Source organism: Natator depressus, chromosome 11, assembly GCF_965152275.1.
Source record: "Natator depressus isolate rNatDep1 chromosome 11, rNatDep2.hap1, whole genome shotgun sequence".
Taxonomy (NCBI): domain Eukaryota; kingdom Metazoa; phylum Chordata; order Testudines; family Cheloniidae; genus Natator; species Natator depressus.
The window spans coordinates 43878877-43894320 of record NC_134244.1 but is presented as its reverse complement, the minus strand read 5'-3'; the positions used below and the strand labels follow the sequence as shown (position 1 = coordinate 43894320).

General features: G+C 40.8%; 1 protein-coding gene across 1 annotated transcript in view; it reads left to right on the top strand.

Moving 5' to 3' along the window:
* Positions 1-15444, top strand: part of PDE11A (phosphodiesterase 11A) — a 224276-nt gene that overhangs the window by 196664 nt on the left and 12168 nt on the right. The window contains exons 18-19 of the mRNA XM_074967652.1: positions 1698-1768; positions 5530-5613. Coding sequence (XP_074823753.1) covers positions 1698-1768; positions 5530-5613 — 155 coding nt within the window. The remainder of the gene's footprint in view (positions 1-1697; positions 1769-5529; positions 5614-15444) is intronic.

Genomic DNA, 15444 nt, shown 5'->3' with positions numbered 1-15444 from the left:
TTATGACTTCCAAATGCTGCAGCTGAACCTTCCCTTGTGACCTAACATGTATTTTGTATTAAAAATCCAGTCTAGGAGCATTAAAGGCATCATCTGGTTGAGTTTTTCAAGATAAAAGTAAATACACACACTAATGAGGCCACAGAATGGGGAAATCTGTTGACCCTAAACCTCACCTGGAGGAGGAGTTGTCCTGAGAAGGGAGAGAGGTGGACAAAAATACATAAGTGGAAGGGATTTACAGAATAAGTGCAAAGGACAAACACTCCAAAAGATTAGGAGAGGGAAAAGACATACAAAAGGAGACAGAGATAGAATGTTGAAGAGAGCAGGAGGAAAGGAGACAAGTACATATTGATTATTCATATAGAAGATACTTGGAAAGCCCTGAATTGCTGTTTGGAATAATTTAACAGCCTATGCACGGTGTATAAATCCATGATTTTATTCACACGATGGGGCTCCATATAGAAAAAGTCATTTCAAACTGTGCAATAAGATTCTGCAGGTAATTATTCTTAACTTAGCTGAAGATTTTAAATCATTTTATAATTTCAGTTCACATGCTTTCAATTGTGACTCATTTTTAAGTTGTAGCAAATTTAAGATCTGATGATTGTTGATAGCCTGTACAAGTGACTGCATTAGCAATCTTGCACTTCAATGTTAGACCAGGAAATTTAGAGTTATTCTGAGGTGCAAATTCTATCCTTAGTTCACCCTTTTGTGCCTTGGTATTGCATATGAAATGGTTTCTTACCAGTGTACCTCAGAAAAAAAAGTAAGTAGCACAACAGGAGAAGTTAGGAACAGAATGTCAGCCTGAGTTTCTATGCTTTTTGTTATTTAGAAACATACCTTTATCTCAGTAGCTACATATTTTTGGCTGTGCATGACAGCAAGTGCATTTAGTTAAAGCTGCTGTTTATACTAAAGTCACTTGCTGTCTGTGCTTTACTGGTTTCTTTAGGCTTCCAGTGTTTTCAAAAATAATCTTGTTTTGAATACTGCATCCTTCCAAGTAACACATACCATTGTCAGAAATGAAGGCAGCTTCATGGAGTCTGGCAAAAAGAGTATAATACAGTTCCAAAAGTCAATGCCACCATTCTTACATTTAATCAAATGACAATTTTAATCTGTGTTCATATTTAGATGCTTAAGAGCTACAGTAATTATAGGATACGTATAGTACAGAAAAACAAAACTGGGTGAAGAAAGTCTTAGGGTTTCACATTAAGTTTAGCTAACACAGAATTTACCGATGAGCTTTGTTTCTCTAACAACTCAAGAGTTTTCAGAGGCAGTAGTGCCAGCACCCAGAGTGCTCATGTACACTTCACAAAGTCTTTCTACAAAGATAGTTCCACGTGGGCATATAAAATTTATAACCATCTATTCTATTCTCAAATGCATAAGTTACATGCTGTTCCAGTTTGACTGATCATTGACAGGCATCAAAAAGGAAATCAGAATGTGTTTTTGGAACATGACTACAGAGATATAGATACCAGTATACCTGCAGTGTCCCATGCCTGAGACCTAACCTCAACAACGTAGTTAAACATTGCCTTACTGTAAACACATAAATGGGACTACCGAGGAATTTATAATTAGGGGCTATAAGCAATAAATCTGTGATTCTTACAAATAGCTAACATGAACCTTAATCTTTAGTGTGATTATATTTTAGGCAGCTGAATTGGTAACCAGCGAGTTCTTTGAACAAGGAGACAGAGAGAGATCTGAACTCAAACTCACTCCTTCAGTAAGTTTATCATTACTTTTAAACTAGCTACCTGTGTGTGGAGGGGGAAAATTGTTTTCTGGTAACTGCTTTAATTCAGAGAAGCAAGTGGGTTTCATGAGAAGAAATACATAAGAGATATGGACAGACTACCACTGGAATCTGGCAGTGATATTTAAGGGCCTGATCCAAAGTCCATTGAAATTAATGGAAAGATACCTCCCAATTACTTCAACAGGCTTTGAATCAAGCCCTTACTCACTATGTGCTGTACATATCCCAAGGTTTAGATGGTCAACTCATTTTACAACAGCACTGAGTACAATATTCAAGATGCAATATTCACACCAGAAGTCACATTACTAGAAAGCATAATTACTTCATTTGTGTTACAGTGTGACATTTCTGACATCAGTTTTGTGTGATGTATCCCTGTACCCTTTGAGGAATCGTTTCTGTGTGCCTACAAGTAACGTTACCACCATCATTGTAGGGTTATTTGGGATGGTCTCTACATCATATACAAATCTAGATAAGACACATGAAAAGGTATAAAGTGCCAAAGGAAACTGCAAAGAGGAAGAGTGACCAAAAAACCCACCCTATTAAATATTTGCAGTGGGAGATGCAAAGAGAGGACCTTCCCACTTAAGTATCTTGAAAGCAGACTCATGCTGGGGGGGAGGCAGAGAAAGAGACAGACAGACAGGAGTTCTAAGCTCTAAGGAGTTCAAGTTGAAGCCATTCAAGAATATAAAAACAGAGATTGGACATCTTAATCTGCATATAATTCTGCATACAGCTGATACTTCAAGAAAACGGTCCAACCTACTCATATGAGTTGTCACTTTGATGCTGCTGTGTGGTAAGTACTCACTGGGCTAGATCCTCAGCTTGTATAAATCAGCATAGCTCTACTGAGGTCAATAGAGTTGCAGCAATTTACACCAGTTGAGGATCTGACTCAGTGACTTTTGGTTACTGTGAGCTGATTCAGCATGGTTTACAACTTTGTACATTAAGCTAGAGGATCCTGAGAAGATAATGAATTTCTCTCCTGTAGTAGTTCTCTGTGTACACCTTCCCAAGTACATAAGTAAAAAGGTAGCTATGGTACAGTGGATTATCAGTTAATCAGCCATAGCAACAACAATGCTGGTGCCTTGGACCAAATCTAGCCTGAAATAACAAAGTACCATTCCATATCATACGTATTTAGTGCATTTCACAGAATGCATACAGAAGTGAAAGCGTGCTCCTCACACTAATGAAGTCCCACTGTAACAGAAAATAAATTTTACTTTTAAAACACATTTTACTATCTTCAAATAGAAGGGAATTCTAATGCCTTGGAGCATTTCATGCAAATACCCTAGCATCAGCAATATTAAAAATGAATCCAGGCCATATCAGGAAATGTGCATTTTGGTCATAAAATGGACATGGAGACTACTTAATATAGTAGAACCCACCTCGCTGAAGTAGCAGGGCGGGGTGTATGAACAGGGTGCTGGGACCATGTGCACGTATGTATACCTTAGCAGAGCTCCTGAGGGCTCTGGGAAAGCTGTATGTAACAGCTTTAGAAAGAGGGGAAGGGGGATATGCTATTGTGCATGTCCTCAGGGCTTTCTTCCCAACACAGGGAAGGCACTGAGGCTGTGGTGCCTACTCCAGCCAGTAAAATGGGGTAGTGCCTACAGTATGGGTCCACTCCTGCTCTAAGGCCTGGAAGAAAAATTCTACCCCTCCTCTTTCCCCCATGGCATTCTCAGTGTCAAGACAAGTTACTTGGGCTGGGGATGGGTTGAGGTTTTAGCCAATGTGAACTAATCAGAGTTGATTAAAAACAAAATGAAAATGAAAAAAAAAATAATGTAGTTAAATAAAACCACAGGCTTATTTTTAAAAATAAACCTATTTAAAACAGTCTATATTAAAGGCCAAACTTACTGCATCTATTAAAGAAACCAGGTGGGGGAGGTAATATCTAACTACGTATGCTAAACTATCTGTTCAATCTTGTATTTAGCTTTGACACTCTTAGTACCTTTCCTAGGCCTGAAGAGCTCTGTGTAGCTTGAAAGCTTCTCTCTCACCAATAGAAGTTGGTCTAATAAAATCTATTACCTCACCCACAGTATGTCTCTGATATCTTGGGACCAACATGGCTACAACTCTGCAAATATCTATTAAAGTCATTTAAATTAAATACAAACAATATTAAGTAGTACATGCATGCTGCCAACTTTCTTTAAAAATCAAACCATTCGACTGGTGGAAATCACTGGCTAGGGACCTAAAACCAAAGTTTGTTGAATTGCTAAACTAACTTTTGATAGCAGTAGCCTCTTCTGCGGGTGCAGAGAGAGCAGATAATTTCTTCAGTTCAGTTTGTTCAACAAATTCAGTCCCATAACTAGTTCATTCAAAGTTAAGAAATCAACTGGGAGTTGAAGGGGGCGGGGGAGGGAAGCTTGTTTTACTCTTCCAATTTATTAATAAAAACTAGGTGTGAGGATAGAGGAGTTCTAAAGTCTTAAACCATACGGTGACCAGAAATAATCACATCAATTCATTAACTACACACAATACATCCTTTGTTTAAGGAAACAGTTTTAAATGCAAAACATGTTTTGATCATTTTTTTCTTTTCTTGTGTATCCAGCACTTAAGGTAGGTTTGTTCAATTAAAAAACAAACTGCTGGTTTTGTGGATTTTTAATTGCATTTGAATTTCCATCCAAGTAGAGCTTGACACAAATCACAAGTAAAATTTTAATCTGGTAAATGAGAAATGCATCATTCACCATTTTCTAATATAATAAAAATGTAGAAATTAAGCAATGAATAAGTTTAAATTAAGCTATATAATTGCTTTAATAAGTATATATACTGTATCTTCCTCATGAGCAAAAAGATGCACCAAATTTAGTCTGAAGGTTACATTTAGCTGTAAATCAATGAGCTTTAATCATCATCAACCAACCTCTCTTTAGGAAAAAAGAGCTAAAAAGTACAAATGCAGGACAATTAAAATCAATGATTTAAATCAAGGTTACCTCCTTGCTGATTAAATCATGATTAAAAATTTGTGTTTTAATCAGGTTTGATTTAAATCAATCCTCCTTGGAACTAATTATGGAGTATACAAAGTGTAAAGTCTGAGGGATAAGGGCCAAAATCAGAGTGTTACAATTTGAATAATGGGAGTTCCTAAAAAGCTACAGTAGCAGTAACCGAAATGTTTAATGATTCAGCCATAACACAGGTCACCTAAAAGAAATAAACATGTGGATACTGCTAGTGAATCTAGAGAAGTTGGTTGGTGAGGAAGACAAAGTGGTATCCTGTGACTGTCCACACAAGGTAATTTTCTTGCAGTAAGCTTACAAAACAGACTACATGGAAAAAAGAATGGGATTTTCAGAAATACCTACATTACTTAAGAGTCCAGGTTAAAATTTTCAAAATCCCACAAAAAATTCTACTCTCTCTCTTCTTTAAGTGAGCTCTTGGGATCCCATCTTCGGTTTCCACTAGGATACTATTAGATAAACAGTCAAATTCAACTTACAAATTTCATAAACAGAGCTGAAAATAAAAACAGTTGATTTTTCATCCTAGACAAAGGGCTAGGAAGACTGTAAACACTGATTTTTGTCATGAATTGTTCAGTTTGTAACAGTTTGACCATAGTTCCGAAGTGCTGGATAAAGCATCTGTAAAATATGCTAGCGTAATAAAGAAAAAAACACTTTTCCCCCCCCATCTCCATTCAGGCTATTTTTGATCGGAACAGGAAAGATGAACTACCCAGGTTGCAGCTGGAATGGATTGATAGCATCTGCATGCCTCTATATCAGGTACTTTTTTACTTCTGCAGTTGTAGAGTCAGAACACTGGTCCTGCATCTCCGAGAGGGAGAGGTAGATTATATAACAGCCTTAGAGGCGGTCTGAATCTTTAAATCACTGCACTTATTCATGAAACGCCTTTAACTTGCTTCCTTCAACTTTACTCAAAATTCTCAGCTGAAAACAGAAAACTTTAAATTTACTGAAGAAAAGATTAGATGATTGTTGTAAATATAATTTCTCTTTAAATTCAAAAGCTTCAAGGGCAAGGATCTTCTTCATCGTTCTGCCTGACATATATGAGATCATCAACATTGTAACAGGGCTATACTGTGCAAAATGGTTTATTCAATGGATAATTCTGGCTCGGCATTGCATATAGGCCCAGACCTGAACAGCTGTGGCTCAAGGGAAAGCACATGGCTCTAGTTCTGGCTGTTCTCCAAGCTCAGAGTGTGTGACGGAAGCTTTGGAGGGGCATTCCAGGCCAGGGCCTCTGAAGTCACTGGAGATGCGGTCCTTATTTCAGCAAGTATGTTGTCTGACCCACAATGTGCTCCTACGGTCAGGCACCCAGAGATTATTTGAGTTCCTGGTACAAATCAGGTGCTTATAAAATGTCTATGTTAGGGGCTGCACAGGAGCAGAATCTTCCAGTTTAATCAAGACATTTAAAGCCAGTACGTTATCTTTACTTGCACGCAGAGGTACAAGCAAGCCTTGCCTATACACGACACTTCATAAACAGTAAATGGGCTAGAACCGATCCAGAATTTGGCCCACATGGAACATGCAGTTCACTATTTTAGTTCTGTTTTTAATACAAGGCACAGCTATGCAACAATGGCTAAAGATGGACAGTAATGCTTTACAATCTCAATCACAAGTCACCGAGTCAACACCTTTGACACCTCCTTGTCAGCCAAACTCAGCACCAAACCCTTCACTCGGTCTCAGGCTAGCCTCCCATGGAAGTCAGAGGGGATTTAGCCAAATCCAGAAAACTATTCAGGCAATCAGTGGACAAAATATGGGATTTGGCCATCAGTGCACAAAATATGGGGAACAGATACATTCAAAAATTAATATCCAATGAGGCATTAAAGAGGACGTACTGTATGTTACCAGAATGACCAACTATTCACTTTGAAATCTGTGCGAGAGTTGTGATCTCCTCCTGCACAACCTTGTGCTCCCAGAATTCCCTGTGACTTCAACAGGCACTTGAGTGTACACAGAATGAAGGGTGGGCGTTTAATAGCAGTTCCAGTCTGTTTACACAAACTCCATTGCTCGGACATGTAATTGTGCGATTTAGCTCTTATACATAAGAGAAATACTGTTTTAGGAATTTGTCTTCTTATTACAGGCCACATGTCACTAGTAGCTGCTAAAGCGGAGGGGAAAAGTGGAGGCACATGAGCAGGCAGCTTCCAAATAAGTGAAAAATGGGCATTAACAAAACAGCCTTTACAGTTAATAATCCAACCTTTATATAAAGATAAGTAAGGGGGGAAAACAGACATTGAAAGAAAACTTATTTTTTGCTAGTCTTATTTTCCCAAACATGACCACCTCATTAGGAATCCAAGTTCTTATGCCAGAAGTCATGATTTATTTGTGACAGTGTCTTTAATCAGAAAGAGTACAATAAGGCAGGGTGGGCAGAGAATCAAAGCAGCCTCTGTGGGAGTAGACTAGATCTGAACACTAAAGCACTGGTTAGTTAGCTCCATCCTAGCAGGAGATCTGTGGGGAATATATTCACATCTGATTCCCCTGTTTTCTGCTGTCTTTGCATCATGCTGTGCAGCTATTAGCCTGCTGCTCAACAACTTAAAAAAAGAGACCCCATCAAACCTTGAAGTCATTGCAGCACCAGCCTTAGGGGTAAACAGAAAACTGGATGTCACAGGATCACACTGTGTGAGCTACCCTCTTGAATATAAAGCCAAGTTTTAATTTCCATATCCAACTTAATCAAACCTCAATATACTCATTGCATCAAGGATGCACAGAGGCACTGTAAATTCTCTGTTTACAGATAGTAAGAAACCTTTTTTAGGGATGGCACTATATGCACTACAAATATTTCAAGTTCAGGGGTTTTACCTCTTCTGTATAAATTTCTCTTTTAATTTTAACCTTTGTAACAAATTGTATGTATCATGGGATACAATGGCCCCAGTTATAGACAGACTTGTGAATGAAGCATGAAGAGATGGAGTATTGGTGGACAATAAGAATTAGCAAAACCTGAGCAATGCTTATATAATGCACTGGCATATAGTTTAGAAGTTAATGGTTTGAATAAGTGTAGAATTTTATATCTAGTATTGCCATTTTTGTACATTAATCCAAACAATAATCAAGGATATGTGCATGTAGCCATTTCCCCACTGAAGTCAGGGGGGAGTTTGCCTTTAGTAAGACCTGCAGTAAAAGTCCTGCAAGTCATGCTGATAAACTTCAGATAAATGTAATAATGCTACTGTACGTTCCTCCAAAGCTTCAGTTAAAGGAAACCAAGATGAGAAAGAAAAAGCAGAAACAGACACTTTCAAAGTCTAAATCTGAAGTTTTTTTGTATCAATTATTAAAAATGTAAACAGACAAGCCCACTCACCAGGTCTAGCTCCTGCTAATGTAGCCCTCCCCCTTGATCCTTAGGCTGCTCTAAACTATTATGGTGGCTAGGGCCATCCCTAATGGATCAATTCACTAGTCAAGGGTTGCTGGAGTGCAGTGCATTTTCAGCTCTGTTCCCTCATGTTCCCAGCCTGCCCAGTAATGCCCCCTATACTGTTGCACTGCAGAGGCCAGTTTCAGTCACCTATAAGTGTTTTTCTTGTGAGGGTGTTGTTTGCTGCTTTTGACTTTCCCATGATCCAAGAGATCAAAGACCAGGAGTAATCCACCTAAATGAGCTACTGCAAAAGTGTGTAAAACTGCAGTTAGCTATGACCTCTCAGAGTAGGCCCCATAGAGATTAATTACTTTTCTGCCCTAAATACATTGGTTGTTTCCGGGGAAGGGAAATTACTGGAGCCAGTGGGTGAGGAAGCTAAAATTGAAATAATACCTTGAACTTCATTTAGCAAGGCCTTAACCCATATGAATCAATTTCTCCTGCAGTGAACTCGATTTCAATCAAATATCTGTTGTTTGATAAGACTTTATAACATGTGTGGTTATATAATGACAGAACATAAATCCGAAGTGTTTTGGTATATCATTTTCCAAAACTTTAAATGAGAAACTAGAAGTCTACCATATAGGTGTTCTCAATTTAGATGCTTAAGAGTATTATATTAATTACTCAGGCTGTTTGGACCTGTCATTAGTTAAATATCTCCATTCAGTGGAAAAGACTGATGGCTGTTTTTATTGGGGATAGGGACTGTTTTTTAGGACTTTCAGAAATAGTGTGCAATTTTGCATTCTTAATTTGTGATTGTGGAACAAGTGAGGTGTATGTGTACTCATATTGGCACTGAGATACATAACTGAATATGCAAACATCAAAGTTGTTTATGCCAATAAGGCACACAAGCACACTAACATTTTTGCACATGCAGTTGTGCATGTACATTTTTTAAAATGAAGACCTTAGTGTTATATCCTACCAGGCACCTAGTTTAATAATACAAAGAAAAACTAACAAGTTCAAATTTGCCTTTAGAAAGCATAAAAAAAATCAAAATATTTCAAAGTTGGTTATATGGGCATTTTTAAAAATTTTTGGTTATTTGGTTTAATTGTTAGCCAGTGTTGTTTTAAGTTCTAAAACATACACAAGATTTGAAACTTTCCAATTCCAATGCTTGAGGTGATCAGACGTTTATTATGCTTTAATGCCCAATGTTTGTCCTTCATTAAGAATTACCATGGGAAGCACTCAAATAGAAAAATAGGTGATCAAACTTAGTAGCTTAATTTGTTAGTTTCTAAGGTGCCACAAGTACTCCTTTTCTTTTAGCTTAATTTAGTAATTCCAAAAAAACTTGGCTTGAAATAGTCTACAAGGAAAAAGCTTCCTGATACAGGCTCAGTATCGAGTATAAATAAAGTAGTATTACCTCCACTGTTTTGGCTAGGACATACTCTTCAGAAGAGGAGAGAAACAGATCTGTCTAAAGCAGAAAAATCTGGGGCATCACACTGAACATAAAGTCACTGGGTATGCTAACTGTTAGATGCACTTGGGGTGCAGTTTTACAGTTCCAGTAGATATTGGACACACATGTACACAGGTTTCCCTGTAACAAGAATTATTCAGCATTTGTGAAGCATTTAAGGCAGATTAATTTGCATTTCACAGATCCTGAGGCACTCAAAGCCTCCATGCAAGTGGTGTTCATGTTTCAACATCACAAGGATCCTCTTCTAGATGGCAGTTGCATTGTGGATGCACCTAGGGCAGAGTTGACCTTAAAGCTTTGATTTCCCTAACTAAGACTAGATTACAGTCCTCTAGATGAGGCTCAGATATCGAAAAATATAAATCTGATCAGATATCTTCACAAACATTAAAGATTTGGCTTCAAACAAAAGGTGCTAACAGAAATACCCCCGCTTCTGACTGCACTGTTGGACTGAGACAGTAACATCATGAATAGCAAGGCCTAAGGTCAAACTCTGCTTCTGTGTGTATAAATACTTAGTCAGGTAGTCGGTGACAAAGTGACAGCAGCTATTTTACATTTAAGGGAGATGTCTTTGTGGAAGATGAAGTCCACATCTGCATGCTTCTCCTTCGGCACCGTGGATGGCTGCTTAATTCAGTTTTAGTCAAGACTCTTTTTGGTGCTAGAAGCTGCAAATTAATTTCTACATCTCCATGGAAAAAGTTTGTGTGTGTTGGGGTTGGGGGGGATCTGTCTGTTCCATCACCAAACATTTTCAGTGTTTTAGACTTCATGTTGAGGGACAATAGGAGTCCCTGCTTCTTTATTAGACAGTATTCTTCACACACCAAGGAAGAAATCAGTTTGCTTCCTCCATATACTTTGATATCCCTATATTGCTAATCCTCATTAAACAGCAGATCATATCTGACCCTGTAATTACATGGTCTATGGAGTAATATCTATAAAATTATGTCACTGCTACAATCCTCTAACTTATTCAATTCATATCAAAAGTGGATCAAAGGCAAAGGCTTCTAGCAGTAGTAATGCTTCGATGACCCACAGGGAGAACAGACAGAAATCTCAAAAGATCACAGCACTGTAGAAGGGAGGACTCACCGCTACAGCACCCCCTCACAGCTGGGTCCGGCATAGCAGGTCTGTCCTGTGTTGCACCATCTGGTCTGCTGCTTCTTTTGATATAGCCCTCCAGTCAAGTCACTTTAAAAATCTCTCTCCTTTTAGGATAATAGAAACAAGTGTCCAATCTCTCCATCTGAGCCTAGTGGCCCAGTCATCCTTTTACTCAGGGCTCTCACAAGTCTGTATCCCTTTTTGTCAGGATATTTATGCCATCTTCCACAGTGGCTGGTAAGGGAACACAGACCCACCCTCTACATGGGATTCCAGTCCAGAGACCCTAAGACAGGCAGTCAAGGTTCACTCCACCGGACTTCTTCCTACCCAGCCTTGCCACTTATCCCGCAAAAGCTTTCCTTTTCCCTACAGGTCTCTTTACACCCTCCTAAAGTGACTACAGAGGTTCTCCCTGTAGCCCCCTTCTGGTCTAACCTTCCTCTGTCTATCCAGCCCCTCCCCAGCTGGGTTTCATCATTAATTAGGCCAACCACAGCCTCCAGATGCAAGCAGCATTGGCCTCCCTATCCCACGTTCACCTTTTCATCACCTCTGTGGGGTTAGGCATCCCATCATAGGCAAACACTTTGTTAAATGACTTGGACCAAAAGTTTAAGTCACTATTATAAATATAAGGGGGTGCAGAGTGACCTTTCACTATTCCATTAGAGCGAGACAAAATAAAGGGAGTTTGGCTCATATCCACAAAAGGTACTTAGACACTTAAATCCCAGTTTTAGGTATGCTAAGTGGCTGCTGCATTGGGTCCCATTGAAGCAGCAGCACTTACAACTTTTAGCCCAGTGGTCAGAACACTCACCTGTGCTGAAGGAGCCCTGGGTTTGTTTCACCCCTTCTGCCTGAGGGGAACAAAGGATTTGAACAGGGGTCTCCCACCTCTCAGGAGAGTGCTCTAACCACTGGGTAAAGTTATAATGTTGGCATAGGTACTTGCGCGCCCCCATATATGCTGCATTGGGGGGACATGTGGGGTCAGAGAGCCTGCTGGCTGGAGAGGTGGCAGCAGCCAGGCCTGGGCGGGGATTGGAGGGGCCAGGCTGCTGGGAACAGGGGCTGAGCAAGGCAGAGGGCCCCCGCTCCCCAGCACCTGTCCAGCTTCCTCAGACCCTGTCCACAGCAGCTGGGCCCAGGTGGGGAGCAGAGGGGACGGGCCACCATCACCTTCCCAGCTAGGCCCTTTCTCAGGCAGCTACCAAACCGCAGAGGCACCCACCCATAGCAGACATGAGAAACAGCTGCTTCCCATCCCCTCTGCTCCCTGCCTGGGCTCAGCTGCCAGGGAAAACAGCCGAGCGAGCCAGAATCGTGTCAGGGAAGACAAAGCGGGAGAAAGACAGAGCCCTTCCTCGCCGCAGATAACTCTGCTGGGGTGAGGAGAGCACGGTGGTCCCCAGGCTGGGTGCAGGGCCGGGGGTCATTGGAGAAGGCACCAGGAGCAGGTTCCCTGGCCTCTGCTCAGCTGGAAGTAGAGGCATTGCCCATATCCCATGCCTCCGCTGCTGACGTGTCCACAAGCTCGAAGGAGACACTGGTGCTGTGAGTCGCCCCAGGGCTGGGCTGGCCCCAGCTGGGCCCAGAGGCACAAGCTCCCCACTCCTGTGCCCCAGCTCCCTATGAGCCGGCGGGATTGGCTGCCCTGGCCCAAGGAGGTGGGGCTGGAAGTTCCTCCCACAGGCAACACTGTGGGGCTGTCATGTGCTCTCCCCTTTTACATTGTGTGTCCCCCAGTATTAGCAGGCAGGAGTTATCTATGCCCATCCCATTAACTCCTCTGGCAGTTGTGTGTGGATTGAGGCAGGCACCTAACACCTTCTCACAAGAAATGACTTAGGCACCTAAGTCGCCTGGCTCCCAGAGAGGGGTTCCTAGCTGTGGATTGCTAGCAGAGATAAGCACCTCCCTGCAGCCCACACTGAGCACCTATATATGAGAAGAGCGGGGCTTATGGCGCACACACACTCACCCTTATCAGCGTCACTCATGGGCTTGTTTAGGTGGCTCCTTGCCTAGCACGTTGGCTTTTATGGATCACATTCTGAGCTGCCAATCTGTCCCCGCACATTGTACAGGGAGCCTCGACACCTAACTCAGGCTTTGTGGATTGCATTGTTATTCCTGTGATTTTTCTAGGTACCCAGAAATTAGGCATTGCAACACATAGTATTGCAACTCACGAGTCCCTTTGTAGATCCAGGCCTTTGTGCCCTTCACAGGAAGGGAAGCTTAAGGATCACAGACATGGTGCTAAATCCTGACTCAACCTTTACTCAGCTACAATGCCCATTGAATTCAGTGAAAGTTTTGATGGGGGAAAAAATTGAGTTCAGGATTTGGATATCTCCTTCCAAAGTGTGCTTCTGTCTAGAATTTATTGTATGGGATGGTTTAAAAGAAGCTTACAAACATAGGGCCCAGCCTTGAATTCCTTACTAAGGTAAAATCTAAAAGCTGGTTGTATGCAGGCAAAACTGTGTTCATGAACATACATTTAAATTCCAACCAGCTTTTTGGTTGAAATCATGTTTCTCTCTCTTATAGTCATGTCTCATGAACATATGTGTGTGTGTGTGTGTGTGTGTGTGAAGGGTTTTTTGTTTGTATGAATGTTTCTTTGTACCCCTACCCACATTTGCTAGTGACTAAGGCTATTTGTACATAAAGAAGAATGCTCACCATTTTTGTTGGGGTTTTTTTCCTTACTTAAAAAGGTTCAATCATCCAATTAGTGAGGAAAAACACTCCCATGTGACTTAGTCAGCCAGGTAAACCTCACAAATAATGATAGTGAATAGGCTACAGTCACAGTTTGGGAATAATCCATTGCCTGAAATGTGCTCACAAATTTTTTAAAAGCAAATGAATGAATGAAAATCAAAATCTGTTTGTAAACAGAAGAAGGGCTAGATCCTTCAGAAAATGTATTCAAATGAATCATTTGATCAGCGCTGGCCAATTTTCATTGAACTCAGTTTTGCCTAAGTACAGGCTTCTGAACTGGATTATTCACTAGTGAAGGCTGAAAAGGATATCTTTCTAAAACTTCTGATAGGTGCTACAGAATACCACAGAAAACTGGGTATTTGGAAACATTCATTTGTGACAGTTAAGTTGAGGACTGACGTTGAACGATAATGTCTGTGCTTTCTGAGAAAGCCTGACCAACACAGATGATTAAGGCATATAGGCTCAGTATGCAGTATGTGACACACTATAGACAAGGTCTGGCATAGATGGTGGCAGATTAAGTGACGGTTTCATTTTCTGCTGCAACAGTTGACATCCATGGGGCACGACTGCTAAAACCTTTCAAGGCAGAGCAGCAGCTGCAGCAATGTCTGCTATGCTCACAGAAAGTCCGCCTTAGGAAAAACTAGATCTGGCTAATTACACTATGTGGCTGTGCCAGAGGGTTTAGTAGCTAGGGATCAAGTTGTGGGTAGGGGCTTCCACAGGGAAAGGGGCAACTGGAAAGGGGGCTTCTGTGGTCCTTAAACAGGAGCAGAAGTACATGGTCAGACTCAGAGTGTTTTTGTTGGAGAAGTTGCCTAAGAATATTTCTACCAGCGACAAACTCAAACCAGAGCAGCCAGTCCAATATCTCTTGAATTTTCAGGACACACATCTGATTTTTAAGGCGCTTGTCCACTTTCCAAGTTCTAGTAGTGGAATGGACATTGTTGGAGTATCTTCCCAACCTCATTCTCCTAAGCTAAGAATAAGATGTTTATTTCTACTGTTTCAATTCTGGTGGATAGAAAAGAGGTGAAGGAGTGCAGTTCAGGTTCAACATGGAGCACTACAGATGGGAAACCAGAAAAAAAATCAAAGGAATAAGTTGACTGTGAACAGTGACTATGGGAAGTATGGTGCCAGAGGCACAATTTTTGAAGGGTCTGGTGAAGAAAAGTTGCCTGCCCAACACTGTATCCATCTACACTGTTATGCATCAATTGTGGTGTCTAAGAATCCACAAATGTTTTTTTACAACTGACACAAAAAGATTTCAGTATCTCCTTCTGACTTTCCTTCCCCCAGTCTCTTAGGTGGTATTTTGTTGTAAATATGTGATTTTAGTGGGGTTATTGAAGGACAACTAGATCAAAGAAGTGGCATGTTACACTGCCACTGACAGTGTAAGAATACGCAAGCTTTCCCAGACTATCTGGAGGAGGGAGAGACAGTACACTCAGCCCTTTGAGGGACGGAGTGCTTCATGTTGCTCCTTAAGCAACCATATAGCCAATAGAGCAGTATTATTGACAGGCCACAAAGGAACCCTATCCAGTCCTCTGCTGGAATGACAAGTCAACAGCTGCTTTTGAGAGAAGGACTGAATAGGTGAAAGAGTATTGGGTGAAATGCTAGTCCCAGTGAAGTCACTGGGAGATCTGCCATTGACTTCAGTGGAGCCAGATTTCACACATTGAGTTCAGAGGTGTTTCAACATCACCTAAAAAAAAGGTGGTGAACTATTTGTGCAATTACACAATTTTCAAATAAAAAGACGACAGAATTAGCTGGCCACTACAAGGAAAAGGAATGAGTGGTGAAT